Source organism: Mirounga angustirostris, unplaced genomic scaffold (genome assembly GCF_029215605.1).
Source record: "Mirounga angustirostris isolate CCGP_5_RB_7025 unplaced genomic scaffold, mMirAng1.0.hap1 SCAF_17, whole genome shotgun sequence".
Lineage (NCBI taxonomy): Eukaryota > Metazoa > Chordata > Mammalia > Carnivora > Phocidae > Mirounga > Mirounga angustirostris.
Window position 1 is genome coordinate 44,033,640 of NW_026991725.1, and position 15,072 is coordinate 44,048,711.

The window sequence follows — 15,072 nt, forward strand, 5'->3', positions numbered from 1 at the left end:
CGCCGCCGAGCCGCCGGGACCCCGCGCGGGGGCGCGCAGGGTTGGGGAGCCCGGCGCTCCGGGGGCGCCGGGGGGGCGCCTCGGCACCCCCGCCCCCCGCCCCCCGCCCCCCGCCCCCGCGGGTCCGTGGCGCGGACCCGCGGGGGCGCACGCGCACGCGCAGGGGACTGAGCCCCCGGGGGCCCCCGGGGGCCCCCGCCCCTCCCGGGGCCGCCCCCCACACCCTCGGGCCGCGGGACCACGTGTGCGCGCCGCGCGGGTGAGGCTGGACGGGCGTGTGCTTGGGCGCCACTCTGGGGGCACGCCGGGGACCGGCCGGACCCCCGGGAACACCGACCGGCCGGCCGGCGGTCTGGCCGCGCGGAGCCGGGCCGGGGTGGGGGGGGGTAAGGGGCGGGGCTCGCTCCGCCGCCGCGGCCAATCGGGGGCCGGGGGCGTGCGCAGCGGCCCAATGGCGGCGCGCGAGTGGGCGTTGCTAGGCGATAGGGTGATGGGCTGGGCTGCTCGGCGGTCGTTGACCCCTGCCGAGGGCGCCCCGGGCGGGGTCACTGCCGGTCACCGCAGCGCGGCGCGGCCTCCCCAGTCTTACGGGCCCGCGCGCGTGCTCCACGGCTCCCGGAGCCCGCGGGTAGAGCGAGGCTCGGACAGCGCTTGGCGTGGTTCGAACAAAGGCGCCTCCCCGGGCAGAGGCACTCGCGCGCGCACGTGGCCACTTGCACCCACGGGCGCGCACACGCCCCGGCTGGAGCTCCAGCCCTGCGTCTCCGTGCGTTCCCCTGCTCACATGGTTACCGAACTCACAAAAAGACCTCGGCTTCCAGACCAAAACGAGACAGACCCCCGTCTAGGGGTCAGCTGAGAGTCAGGAAGGCCGCCCTCCCTCCCTAGCGGCCATGCCCTGCAGGACCCAGGCCCCCTTATGGGCCCCCAAGTAGGTCCTCTGTGAGGCCAGCAGAGTCCCTGTTGGTCCCCAGGACGGCCAGCGCCCTGCTTCTTCACCGCCTCATTGTCTTGAAATCAAACGCTGCACTCCTCACTGCGCTCCATGGCAACCCCTCGGGCTTTGCCTTGACGAGCTCAGGGACAGCACAGAACGGGACTGGCACGGTGAAACCAGACGCCACAGCTTCACTTGGCCACATGCTCCTGCATGCCCCACAGTGCTCACCAGCCCCGTCAGGTCCCAGTGGCCACTCCATGCTCCGATGCTCCCATGTTTCCCTTGGCATCCTGTCACTGGGGGCTTCTAACTCCTGACAGCGGAAGAAAGGGCAGGCCAGGAAGAGGTGGGAGAGTGCCCTAAGGCCCACCAGCTGAATTAATGTCCTGAACAACCTTCCCATGGGTTTTTCTTTCTCTTCCAATTTAAGAATTTTTCAGATACCTTGCACCCTGGGCCAGGAGTCACTGGACCATGCTGAGTAACGCTCCCAACTTTTGGTGACTTAAGTTATCCCAGGCTCATTTCTTGCTGGTCAGTGGGACTCTGCTCACTGCAGCCTGCCAGGGGCCCAGGTGATGGGGGCTGATCCCAGGCTGGGCCAACCTTGATGGAGGGCCTGGGTTTGCACCCTAGAGGGAGGGCTCGGAGACTCGCTCACGGGCTCTGAAGTGCCTCTTTGGAAAGTGACAAGGCATCTCCGCTCAGGTTTTCAGCTTCAGGGAGTCACACAGCCATGCGTCCCTTCTAAGGGCACACGTCAGACACAGCCAAGCACCGAGACCCCTGCCACCCCTCGGCAAAGCTGCTTCCAGGCTGCTGCTTCCTGGCACGGCGGGAACGGCCCAGCATTGCCTCTGCAGCTCCTGGAAGCACAGCGTGCCCAGGCTGCGTACTTAGCCTGTGGCAAGGATGTCCCTCAGGCCCGTGTGCCGTCACATGGAGCTCAAGGGTGCACGGGATGGGGCAGGAGCCATTGCAAATCACTGGGGCCTGGTCTGTGATCTCTTGGCCCTGCATCAGGCACATGCATGACCAGCACTACTGTTTGTGGTCTCTCCCCGTGATGTTGCATCCTCACGTGCCCCCCACCTGTGAGCCAGGTAGGGAGAGGACACTGTGCACATTTTACTTGAGGGCCAACGGAAGCCATGAAGGCCACATGACGTGTGTAGGTCAGCCTTCCCCCAGCATTCTCCCGTCCTCCCGGAGAAGCGGTCTGCCCGGTTCCATGAGAGCTGGCTGTCCAGAAAGGGAAAGCCTCAGTGCGGAGGGCCCAGGCTGCCTGAGGGCACAACCATGCTCTGCCTAGAGCGGGGACAGGCTGTCTCCATTGCTGAGCTGCTGTGGGCAAGGAGTGTTCTGGTGCTGCCAGCTCGGTGTGGGCACAGGGGAGCAACGGGCTGAGGGCTCTGGGAGAGTGATGCAGCGCACGCCCTGGCCTCTCCCACGCTGACCCTCCTGAGGCAGGAGATTGTGATCTTGAGCAGGAAGTTCACTGTAGAGCAAATCCACAAGTGTCAAGGCTGTGTGGTTAGAATTTATGAGACGTTTTTCGGGTGGGGAAGTGTGGGTGTGGTTTTGTGGTACTTGGAGCAAGGGTATCAGGTGCCGGGCCCCAGGCATCTAGCTGTCGGAGATGCCCCGCTACTGTCCTACGCGGTGGCGGGGGGGTGCGGACGTGGAAGGCTCCAGACTGACCCGCTGGGTTGGTCTCACGGGGCCAACGAGCACTGCAAGTGCCACCCCCACCCCATCATGACATGACATGAGCAGGGGAGCAGGCCTCTGGTCTGGCCGCTGGCTCACCCAGAACCCCGGTTCTCCCTTCTTCCAGGAGGTCCCCTCCCACGTGCAGCACTCCGGGGAAACGCCTACTTTGTGGGTGGGCATTCTGCTCCCCGTGCCCCCACACCCTCATCAGGCCGCGCTGTCTGTGACCCCCGCCCCCGGGGGCCCTCCTGGCTTCCTTCCCATGTCACTGGGGCACTGTAGGACAGGTCAGTAACTCCAGGGCCCAGCGAGAGCACCGGAGGCAGGGGCTTTAATGGCTCTGGGTCGGTCAGAGCCCGGGGAAGCCGCTCTGCAGCTGTCTGCGCGCACATGCACTCGCACTCTCCTCGTGCACATGTGGGTACTTGCACACACACCCCCTGATGCATGGTGAAAGCGCAGGCCCCAAGCACCAACACGGGAGGGGAGGGGAAGGGGGAGGGCGTGGGAGAAGGAAGGCTCAAGAAGTCAGTCCTTCAAATTGTAGTTACGGATCTTGGGGGGTCTCTGGCAGCCTTTAGTTTTTGCAGGGTGAGCCCTGGAGGGTCTGGTGGGCTTGGCCTTTGCCTGCGCTTCCATCTTCATCCCTTCGATGGCAAAGGCTGCCCGTGTCCCCACGGGGCTCCTATCCGGGTGTCCGAGGCTGTCGGCTGCTGGACGTGCCGTGAACTCTACTGAAGAACAGCAAGAGAAGGGCCTGTCACAGCACGAAGGGCAGGAAGGGGTGGGAAGCCTAGGCTCCCCGAGTATAAGCCAAGCGGCTGTGCCTCCAGCCTGCAGGACCCAGAAACCCCACGCCCTGGCTCTCGTTCCAGAGCCTAGCAGGCCAGAGGTCCTCCCCAGGGAAGGTGCTCAAGGGCAGCAGCTGTGGCTTGGGGTCCTGGCACAGGAGGCCCCTGGGACACATGCTTTCCAGATGCACCGCAGGGCCTGGGCCTGCCCCTCCACTGGCACTCTGGACATTTGCCCCTGAAAATGTCATCTCCTGCCGGGACCATTTCGTAATGGGCCCCCTGGGGGCGCCCAGGTTAATGGTTGACCCACAGCACGTCTCGGGCCCTTCCCCAGCTGTCAAGCACCCTCTGTCTGCTGGCCGTGCTCACCAGCACCCCCAGCCGCCCAGCAGCCCTGACATGTGTGTCCAAGCACAGGCCAAGGACCCAGGGCCTGGGCCGCATGCCGTACACGTGGGCTGACACTCAAGGGCAGCCCTTCCAAAGCGGCCACCACGGTGTTTCTGAACGAGGGCGTGGGAGGAGACTTTCAGTTTCCAAGCTCTTCTCTAGTTGCCGAGTTTTTAGAACTAGGAGTGTGTTTCTTTTGTAAAAAACAAAACAAAAAAGATGTTACTAGGAAGCAGCTGTAAGATGCAAGGTCAGAGTGGCTCTCCCTTGTGCGCTGGCCCAGCAGGTAGGGCCGGGGTCTATGGAGCCCCAGGAGGGTCCACACTGGATGGGGATGCTGCCCCAGAGAGCTCAGACAGGGGAAGGGGGGTCTGGCACCAGCATCTCACACACGAGACACACGGGTGACACGCACGCCACGTGCCCAGCGTCTCGGAGCCGACCACCTGGGGCCCGGCCGGTACAGGGTGGCGTGCAGCACAGGGGGGGGATGCCGCGTGGCGGGGACGCCCCGGGCCAGGCCTGAGGACAGGCCGAAGGGACAGCAGAAGGCCCGTGCTTCGGAAAGCGCACACAGGTGGTGCACACCGTGGGCCTGCAGTGTCCCCGGCACTGGGAGCTGGAGGTCGGCCACGTGTACCCGGGTCCCTGGCTCTCACTTGGGCCTCTTCTGTCCTCTTGAGTACCTGGAACTGCTCCATTCCCTGCAGCCTCCTTGGGGTCACACAGCCTTAGGCCCCCCTCCTGTGCCCTTGGACCCAGTCCCGGCGCCCGGCCCTGCTCTCCTCCTATTGCCTAGGCTCCAAGCACCAGGATCCTGGAGTGGAGTGAGGTTGGTCCCTGGATGTCCCTGTTCCTCTCCGCTTCCCGAGGCCATGGCTGCATCTCCCTCATGAAGGAAAGGCCCATGCCTTTGGTTCTCTAGCCGCAGAGCAATTCCTCCTCCACACATGCTCTCCTGCCCTGTGTCTCTGGAAGCAGACCCTCAGGTCCTGACTTCCCGTCAGCCCCATCCTGATAGCTGATGATATCTAGGCCCATCCTCTGCTTGCGTGGTTTCCTTCTGGAAGGCAGCGGCCAGTGGGGAGGGGCAGGGTTGGGACCCTGACCCCACAACGTGAGGGACTGGCCCTCTTAGGGATTCCGTGGGCCTCGCCTGAGTCCACTCTCCCAATCCGCTGCCGCCGGGGTGGGGGTGGGGGAGAAAGTGAGGCTCGGGGAGGAGGAAGAGCCTAGGCCCTGAGGGGGGCCATGCTCCCCATGAGGCTTGCAGTGGGAGCAGGGCCCCTGAAGGAAGCCGGCTGTGGGGTCTCGGGGGTTTCGGGCTCCGGCAGAGCCGTCCCTGAGGAGGTAGCCAACCGCCCCAGGGCAGGGGCAGTCCTGGCTCAGGCATGAAGCTGGATGGGTCAGGCCTGCTTGCCGCCCCCCCGCCCCCTGCACACACCCTGTGACCCTGATGTGTGTCTTCCCTGGCTCACCTGAGATGTGCCCTCCTCGCTCAGACCAGCGGCTAGTTTGTAGCAGTGACAGCCCCCCCCCCCCCCCCCCCCCGCTCTGCCCTTCCTGCCTGACCCGCTCTGCAGAGCCCAGCCTGGGGCTGCTCTTTGGGCACTGCGTTCTGACTAGGTTTCAGGAAAATTGTTTGTGCACAGGACTTGCCTCCTGCATGTGGCTGGTCCAGCTCCGTCGTGCCCAAGGCCTCGCAGCTATGAACCCGAAAGCAGGAACCTGCTGTCTGTCTCAGGGTCTCCCAGGGCTCTGGGAGTGGTCCCAGCTTCCTGGCTGCTTGGAGCTACTGCTCGGCCCCTTCTGACCTGGGCAGGCTGCCTGCTCTGGGGAGCAGGTCAGGCTGCCCAGGGGCCCTAAGCACATGTTGCCTGGGCCTCTGAAAGCTGTTGGGGACACGGAGCGCATGCCGGCCCCGACTCTCCAGAGCCTTCCCTGGGGCTGCAGGGGCAGCTCAGCTCTCAGGTCCCTGCTGTGGTCTTGGGCACGAGGGACAAGGCCTCCCCAGGCTCACCGAGGCCTCGGCTAGTGCAGTCAGCCCTTCTGTCTCCCCTCCTTCCATCCTGTGTGCTGATGGGCACGGCTTCCACTGAAGCCTCTCTCCTGCTTCCGCGGGAGCCCCTCATGCCCCTGGGTCTGGCCCTCCTCAAATGAGATGAATTATACCCTCACCTTGCCTTCCCCCTCATCCCAACCCCCACTTTCTTTCCCCTTAAGTAGGCTCCATGCCCAGCGTGGAGCCCAACATGGGGCTTGAACTCACGACCCCGAGATCAAGACCTGAGCTGAGATCAAGAGTTGGATGCTTAACCGACGGAGCCATCCAGGCATCCCCCAAACCCCTTTTTGATTAATGGTTATTAATTAGATTATGTCAAACTCCCCAGAACCTTCCAAGGCTTCCCACCATGGTGGGATGGAGCCCAAGCCTTTAGCATCCAGTGGATATGGAGTGGCCTCACCCCCTAAAAGCCCATGTGCCCCAAGTCTCCAGAAGCTGCCAGGTACTTCCCAGAGCCCCAAGCCTCGAGCCTGCCCGGAGTGACCCTGCAGGGAGCTGCTGTCTGCCCTTGGTTGCAGAGGCTCTGGGTGGACATTCCTGGGCATGACTGTACCCAGCAGGGTGGAGGGGAGTGAACAGGAAACCCCAGATCCTTCAGGGCCCCTCAGGCTGCTCCTGGCCTTGGGCTGGGGGCAATGACTACAGACCAAACCCCCTTGTTAAGCATACCAGCATCACTGCTCTGCGCCCTCCTCCCTGAGGTTAATACCCAACACCAACCCCTTATCACTCCTTCCTAATATCATTTTCAGGGGTACCCCTCCCTGGTTCTGAGCTCACCCAGGCCTGTCTGCTGGTGCCTCTCAGTGTGGTTCTGTCCCGGGTCTCAAGAAGTGGGCAGCAGGGAGCACCCTGGGGCCCTAAGGAAGGGAATTTAGGGGAAATACTCTGTGAGTACTGGCCTTGAAGAGGGGCCAGCTCTACCGTCGTCTGGGGCTGCCTTGTCCAAGATGGGCAGGCAGAACCTGGAGAGCGGGCCCTGCCCTCCGCCTGGACTCTGTTCCTTCTCTGGGCCCTGAGGCTCGGCTCTACAGGAAAGAGGAGTTGACAGAGGAAGAGGTGGGGCGGGCGGGCCGCAGGGGTGTGGGTGCAGGGGTGGGGGGGCAGGGCCAGGACCGTAAGAAGTGCAGGTCAGGGAAGGGGCAGAGAGTGATGGCCAGGCCACTCAGCCTGGCTTGGTTGCCCCTTTGGAAGGCAGAGGTGATGGCGGGAAGAAGTCCCCGGGCCCCAGAAGGGAAAGAAGGTGCAGTGGGCAAGATGGGGGTCAGTGTGAATGGGCTTCGGGACCCTGGGCTGCATTCAGATGCCCATCCCGTGAGGCGCCGGGTGGAGATGGCAGGAGGTCACAGGGGAGCAGATGGGGCGAGGTGGGTTCTGATCTGCCTCCTTTTCACAGATCTAAGCCTAAAAGCTAGATAGACAGAGTAAGATTCACAAAAGACGCATGTCAACAAGGGACCATGGCAGGTGCCCTCGGGTCAGCCAGGCAGGCTCACTGCTCCAGGTGGCCGGCAACCCTCCTGCTGGGGCTGCCCATCCTCATGCCCTTGGCCACATGCTGCCACGAGCTGCTCTCTGCCTCTCTTGGCGGACGGGCAGCCGTGAGGGACTGAGGCAACACTCTCCTTTTTCACGAGGACGTGGCCCCTTGGGAGGGCTGCCCATCGGCCATGTGCATACAAGCTGCCCATCTTGCTCAAGGGACTGAGCCACTCCGGCCAGAGGCCTCCCCACATCAGACCCTGAAATGCTCTCTGGAGGTCTGCTGAGGGCCTTTGGGACCCCACGGGCGGCTTTCGGGGGCCCCAGAAGGAGAGGCAAAGGGACAGAACGCCTACATCCCAACGGCGGAGCTGCCAACAGCGTGGGGGGTCCCCGCGCAGGCAGAGCCAGCCCCCGGCTCTGTGACAAGGCTTGCAACTTGTGCACTGCTCTCTGTCTGGGCTCGGCGCACGGGGGGAGCGGGAGGCCTGAGGTGGCTCTCCGGGGGCCTTTCCCTTCAGAAGGGCTGACCACGCGAGGACACGTGTCCTGTGTGCCGAGTCCTGACGCGGCGCCAGGCACGGCTCTAAGCAAAGCTGTCTGCGCGCAGACCCGCCTCATCCTCCCGGGCCGTGGGGACCCCCGACACCCTCCAAGGTTAACTTTGCTCCGAAGGTGAGGAGCGCTACGAGCCCTGGAGGCTGCCCGGAGGAAGCCAACCCCAATAAGCCAGGCGGAGACTGCTGTATCAGGAGCTGGGCCACGGCGCCCCGGACCCCTCCTGGACGCACGGCCCAGAGCAGGCTCGGCGCCGTCTGCGGCGGAGCTGTGGCTGCTGGGGCAGGGGGCTTCGCAGAGTCCAGAACAAACCTGATGAACCTCTGCTGCCCGTTCCAGCTCCTCCCTGGCCTGACGGAAACGTAAGCCTGCAAAGAAGTCTGCTGCCTAGAAGCTCCCCTGCCCACGTGAAGCCTGGGGCTCTGAGCTGCCCCTCCGCTCCCAGCTAGCAGCCCGCGGGCAGGCGAGCAAGGCGGGAGGCCCCCAGGCGGAGGCACCATGGACAGGCCGGCCCACGGTGGGGCTGCAGGGACGGGCACAGGGAACTGGCCAGCTGGGGGCGCCCAGCCCAGGGTCTCGGGTTCCCGGGCAACACCTGCCCACACTGGCCTGGAGAAGGGTCCGCCTGGGTCCTGGCGCACTGACCACTCCCTGGACAGTAGAGCAGAGGCTCAGCCCTTGTGAGACAGGACTGCCCTCCTGCCCCTGCCTGTAGGGCCGCTGGGGGCTCTCAGGATGGACACTTCCAGAACAGGCTCCTGTACAGGAAGGGGGACTGGCTGCAGGGCCTGTGGTCACCACGTGGATGGCCCTGGCAGGGTCACTCTGCATCTCAGAGATGAAAGTTCACACCAGAAAATGCCACGGGGAAGGGCGCCTGGGTGATGCAGTTGGTGAAACGTCCGACTCTTGGTTTCAGCTCAGGTCGTGATCTCAGGGTCCTGGGGTCGAGCCCCGCGTTGGGCTCCTCCCGCTCAGTGCGGAGTCTGCTGCTCCCCCTCCCTCTGCCACTCCCCCTGCTTGTGCTCTCTCTCTCTGAAATAAATAAAATCTGAAAAAATAAAATAAAAGACACATAAAAACTGAAAATAACAAAAGAAAACAGAATTATGGAACAAGTGTCATCACAGGTGAAGAAGATATCTGTTGGGAAAGGTGCAGCTCAGAACACATCCAGGGGCAACGGACAGAGCTGTGGCCGCAGATGGAGACCTTGTCCCTACTGATCAAAAACAGACAAACAGGCCCACACAGAGGTGGCAAAGACTTGATGAATGGAATTGATTAGCTTGAGCTATTAGACACACAGACGTCTTAACCAGTAGGCAGAGAAGTCATTTCTTTTTCAGTGAATAAGCCACACATAGAATCAGACCACATGTTACACTTGCCACAGAGCAAGTCTCAATTCATTCCAAACATACAATAAAACTAGAAGCCAATGCCAAAACCCCCTTAAGTCCATTCTGCTTTGAAACTGTGTAACGCGTGACGGAATCACCCTCCAGGTATAAAGGAATACATCAAATGAATTAAGAAATGTTCAGAACTGGGGCGCCTGGGTGGGTCGGTCGGTTGAGTGTCCAACTCTCAGTTTCAGCTCAGGTCACAATCTCAGGGTTGTGAGATCGAGCCCCACATTGGGCTCCCTGCTCAGCGTGGACTCTGCTTGGGATTCTCTCTCTCTCTCTCTCTGCCCCTCCTCACTCTCTCTAAAATAAATGGATAAATCTTAAAAAAAAAAAGAAAGAAAGAAAGAAAGAAAGAAAGCAAAGAAATATTCAGAACTAAATCCCCAAATTTACAGGACACAGCTGAGATACACTTCTCAGGAACAGAGACAGGTAAACCGCAAGGAGATGAGCTAACACTCCAGCGTAAGGAGTTGGAACAAACTCAGGGAAACAAGAAGTAAAGAAATGGTGAAGTTCAATGGAAACCCCAAGGGAAACAGTACTATAGAACATCAACTGAGCCCAGACGGTCGTCTGCAGAGATTAATGAGATTAACTTCTGCCAAGACTGATCCAAACAAGGAAGAACAAATAAACACAACAGGGGAAAGATTGGGCAAAAGTGAGTGTTATAAAGAGCTCTTCAGTAGTAAACTAATAAAACCTATAGGCGACAGAAAATTAAAAAACCAGAACCAAAAAACAGCATTTGAAATATCCAATAAGTTTTAAGAATTTGAGGGGCTGCCTGGGTGGCTCAGCCGTTGGGCGTCTGCTTTCGGCTCAGGTCACGATCCCAGGGTCCTGGGATCGAGCCCCGCATCGGGCTCCCTGCTCGGCAGGAGGCCTGCTTCTCCCTCTCCCACTCCCCCTGCTTGTGTTCCCTCTCTCTCTGTCTCTCTCTGCCAAATAAATAAATAAAATCTTAAAAAAAAAAGTATTAAGAAATTGAGACAGCATTCAACAATTCTCTTCCCAAAGGCCCCTGGCTCAGAAGGGTTTACAGGTGGTTCTGCTGAATTTTCACTTCATTTCGATCTTATTCAAATTATTCAGAAAAGTGAAAAAGAATGAAAGATGCTCAGCTACTTTTATTCCCAAACCATATAAAGACAACACAAGAAAAACCTACAGGCTTATTTAACTTGTAAATACAGTTGTAAAAACTATATATAAGCATTATCAAATCAAATCAGGCAGGTATTAAGAACACATCATTATCAAGAAAAATCTGTCTCAGTAATGCAAGGCTGGCTTCTTTTCAGAAAATCTACCACCATATTTACCACATCAATAAATGAAAAGAGAAAAAAAATCATGTCTGTCATAATCAATGCAGAAAAAAACTGATAAGGTTTAACACCTATTTGTGATGAAAACTCTTAGTAAATTGGGAATATAGTGGAAATTTTTAATTTGATAGAGGGTATATTTTTAAAACACAGCAATCATACATATTTAGTGGAAAAGCCAGCCTCATTGCTGGCTTTGTGAGTGGATGAGATGCCCACCATACTATGGCTGTGGGGCCCAGCCAACTCTACAAGGAAAGAAAGAGAAATCAGGAGTATAGGCTTGGAGGGGAAGAAAGAGACAGTCATCACTTGAAGATGACTTAGTGATGTACTTAGGGAAGACAAGCTGCTGACTGCTGGAATGAGCGTGGGAGCTCAGCAATGGGGTGAGTAGGCCGACCCACCAACTCTGGGGAACTTCCCTCTAGAACGGCAACCACCTAGTAAATATAATAAAATACCAGAAACAGCAAGAAAACTCCAAGCGGGATGGCCGCCTGTTTTGGGAGTGCACTTTGCTACACACCGTCTGTGACTGGCTGGGGGCCTCCTGGTGGCCTTTCCCTAGCAGAGGTAAATGAGCGTGACAGAGATCTGCAGCCTTCTCCAGGGATGAGATAGCCCCTGTGAGACGAGAAAGCGGATGTCACACCTGAAACCAACAGGAAACTGTGCCAATTATACTTCAATAAAAAAGAGAGAGAGAGAGAAAACGGAAGTAGGGTTGTTCTATACCCGGGTTTAATGTTTTTTAAAGCTGCAGCGCTGTGTCTTCACCCTTGCCAACCCCAGGGGCTCCTGGGGCCCTTCCAAGGAGCCCGGGGCCCCCGCGGCGAGGACACGGGCTACTGTGATGACCTCCCCCAGGAGCTCCTAAGTTCCACAGTGCAGAATAATTAAGAGAGCCCAGTAAATTGATAACAATTACTGGGATCCTCTGAGGACCTGCAGCAACCTCGAATGGACGCCGGCTTACAGCGCTGTCTTTCTCCACGGTAGGAGAGAGACAGACCATACAGAGCAGAACACTGACGCCCGCCAGGAACCTTCACTAGACCACGGCTGCTCCTGATGGAAAAAAGTGCTTCCATTGACTTATAACTTACATGCAATAAAATGCACCCATTTTTTTTTAAAAGATTTTATTTATTTATTTGACAGAGAGAGACACAGTGAGAGAGGGAACACAAGCAGGGGGAGTGGGGGAGGGAGAAGCAGGCTCCCCGCGGAGCAGGAGCCGGATGCGGGGATGGATCCCAGGACGCTGGGATCATGACTTGAGCCGAAGGCAGACGCTTAACAACTGAGCCACCCAGGCGCCCTTGACTTTCATTTTCTTTCCTTTATTTTTTTTAAGTACTGTATCTTATTTTTAATTTTTTTTTTTAAGATTTTATTTATTTATTTGACAGAGAGCCACAGCAAGAGAGGGAACACAAGCAGGGGGAGTGGGAGAAGGAGAAGCAGGCTTCCCGCGGAGCAGGGAGCCCGACGCGGGGCTTGATCCCAGGTCAGGGATCATGACCTGAGCCGAAGGCAAACGCACAACGACTGAGCCACCCAGGCGCCCAAATGCATCCATTTTTAAATGCACGTTTCAGTGGCTTTCAGAACATGTATGCATCTATGCGTTTGGGACATCCTCATCACCCGGCAACCCCAGGCAGGCCCTGCCCTGCCTTCTGTCACTATGGACCAGACAGGGCTCTTCCGGAGTCTCACATAAATGGACTACACTACACCAGGCAGTTTTTGAAGTCTGGTTCTCCCAGAAACCAAAGAAATGTTTCTTGAGATTCATTCATGTTGTTGTGGATACCCTAACTCTTTTACTTGTGGAGTAGTGTTCCATCATACGGCCGTGTAGTACTGTGCCCTCCCCTTCATCTGTGGGTGGATCTTTGTGTTGTCCCCTATTTGGGCATGAAGTTGCTCTAAACATGCGTGCTAAAGTCTTTGGGTGCGTGAATGTTTCTTTTTTTTAAAGATTTTATTTATTTATTTATTTGAGAGGGAGAGCGCGTGCGCAGAGGGAGGGGCAGAGGGCAAGGGACAAGCAGACTCTGCGCTGAGCACGGAGCCTGACGCGGGGCTCAATCCCACCACCCCGAGATCACGACCAGAGCCGAAATCAAGAGTCGGACGTCTAACCCACTGAGCCACTCAGGCGCCCCAGCATGGATGTTTCCATTTCTCCTGCACTGTAACCTTGAAATCGAAGGGCTGGGTTGCGCAGTAAGTATATGTTTAACTTTTTAAGGAACTGCCAAACCATTTCCCAAAGTAGTGGCACCACATGGCACCCCCCAGGACCCCCCAGTGCGTGTGCAAGTTCCCATGGCTCCACACCCTCACTACCATTCGATATTGTCAGGTCTTAAAATTGTTCTGGTCGTATGAGCATGTAGGCGCATGTCGCTGTGCTTTAGACTTGCATTTCCCTGATGACTAGTAATTGTTGAGCATCTTTTGTGGGCTTATTCTCCATTTAATTATCTTCTTTTGTAAAGAGTCTTTTCAAGTATTTTGGCCATTTTCTCTTGTGTGTATTTGTGTCTTATTATGGACTTGTAAAGTTCCTAATATATTCTGGGTGCAAGTCCTTGACGCACATTCCCAGCCTGTGGCTTACTTTCTCCTATCTTCACCGCGTCATTGGAAAAGCGGAACTCTGCATTGTCCATGGAGTCCAATCTATCAGAAACCACCAAGTACCATCCAAGTATCAAAAAGTACAGGTACTTTTTGGACCCTAAGGAATCTCTGCCTATCCAAAGTCACAACACTTTTTCCTGTGCGTTCTTCTAGAAGTTTTATAGTTTTCGCTATGATGTTTAGGCTTATGATACATTTTTGAATTAATGTCTGTATTTGATGATAAGGGTAGGGTTGAAGTTCATTTTTTTCCCATACTTGGACCAGCACAATTTGTTGAGTAAGCTGTTCTTTCTCCTTAAATTACATAGAACCTTTGCATTAACTGAACAATTAGTTAACATGTGTATGTGTCCATTCTCTGTCGCACATGTGTAGACATGTGCAACACCACACTGTCGTGATTCCTGTACCTTCATAGTAAGTCTTACAATTAGATAAAATCCTTCGACCTTGTTCTCTTTTGAGACTGCTTTGGGTATTCTATATCCTTTGCATTTCCATGTAAATTTTAATTTTTGATTTCAATTTTAAAAGTCTGATGGGATTTTGATTGGGTTTGTGCTAAATCTGTAGATACATTTTGGAAGAAATGACATCTTAACATTGAATCTTCCAGTCCATGAGGATGGTATACCTCTCCACTATTTAGGTCTTAGGTTTTCTCTGCAGTGCACAGACAATGCATATCCCTAAGCATTTCACGGTTTTGGATGCTATTGTAAATGGTATTTTTATTGCAGTTTCCAATTCTCATTGCTATGTATTGAAATACAACTGATTTGGCATACTGACCTTGTATTGACCTTGTCCTGGAACTTTGCTAAAGCTACTTTTTAGTTCTAATAGTTGTGTTTTTTTTAAGGTTCCTTAGGATTTTTTATGTACTAGATCAGGTGGTATGTGAATAAAAGCCATATTTATGTATTTACAGTTTTACTTCTGTGACAATCTGTATGTCCCCCCCACCATGTTTGCTCTTACTGAGGTCGGGACTGGCAGCGCCATGCAGGGTGGACGTGGTCAGAGTGGGCATTGCCTTCACCCTCAGGGAGATGCCAGCTGTGGGTTTTCTGCAGGCGTGGAAGTTCCCCTCCACCCCCAATGGGCCGGGCTTCCCTCTCCTCTTCTGGCCTCCTCACACTTCTATTTCTTTCTGAATCAGTTTTGGTAACTTTGGTCTTTCAGAGACTTTGCCAATTTTGTGTCGGTCGAGTTGCCAAACTGCCGGCATGTAGTGTCATTTCCCCAGTATTGTCTCCTCAGTATCTACAGGACCTGCAGCGATGCCCCTCTTTCACTCACACTACTTGCAACTTGTACTGCCTCTCGTTTTATCTGGGTCAATAGTGCAGATGTTTGCCAATTTTGTTGATATTTTCAAAGAATCAGGTTTGTGTCCTGTAGGATTTTTCTCTTTACTATTTCATTGTTTCCCACTTTTATCTTTACTATTTTCTCCTTCTATAAACTTAAACTTTGAATTTAGTTTGTTCTTACTTTTCTAGCCTTTTTTTTTTAAATTTTAGAGATGGGGGAGGGGCAGAGGGAGAGGGAGAGAGGGAATCTTGAGCAGGCTCCACACACAACGTGGAGCCCGACACAGGGCTCGATCTCACCACCTCGAGATCATGACCCGAGCTGAAACCAACTAAGCCACCCAGGCGCCCCTTATTTTTCTAGCTTTTTAAGGTGGATCAGGTAGATCACTGATTTTAGAACA

General features: G+C 56.0%; 1 protein-coding gene across 3 annotated transcripts in view; it reads right to left on the minus strand.

The window, feature by feature from the left end:
• Positions 1-177: 177 nt before the first annotated feature.
• Positions 178-15,072, minus strand: part of CCDC57 (coiled-coil domain containing 57) — a 116,528-nt gene continuing 101,633 nt past the window's right edge. For all 3 annotated transcript variants that reach the window (XM_064582284.1, XM_064582283.1, XM_045888227.3), the window contains one exon: positions 178-3,387. In XM_064582284.1, the coding sequence (XP_064438354.1) occupies positions 3,182-3,387 (206 nt within the window). In that variant the 3' untranslated portion in view covers positions 178-3,181. The remainder of the gene's footprint in view (positions 3,388-15,072) is intronic.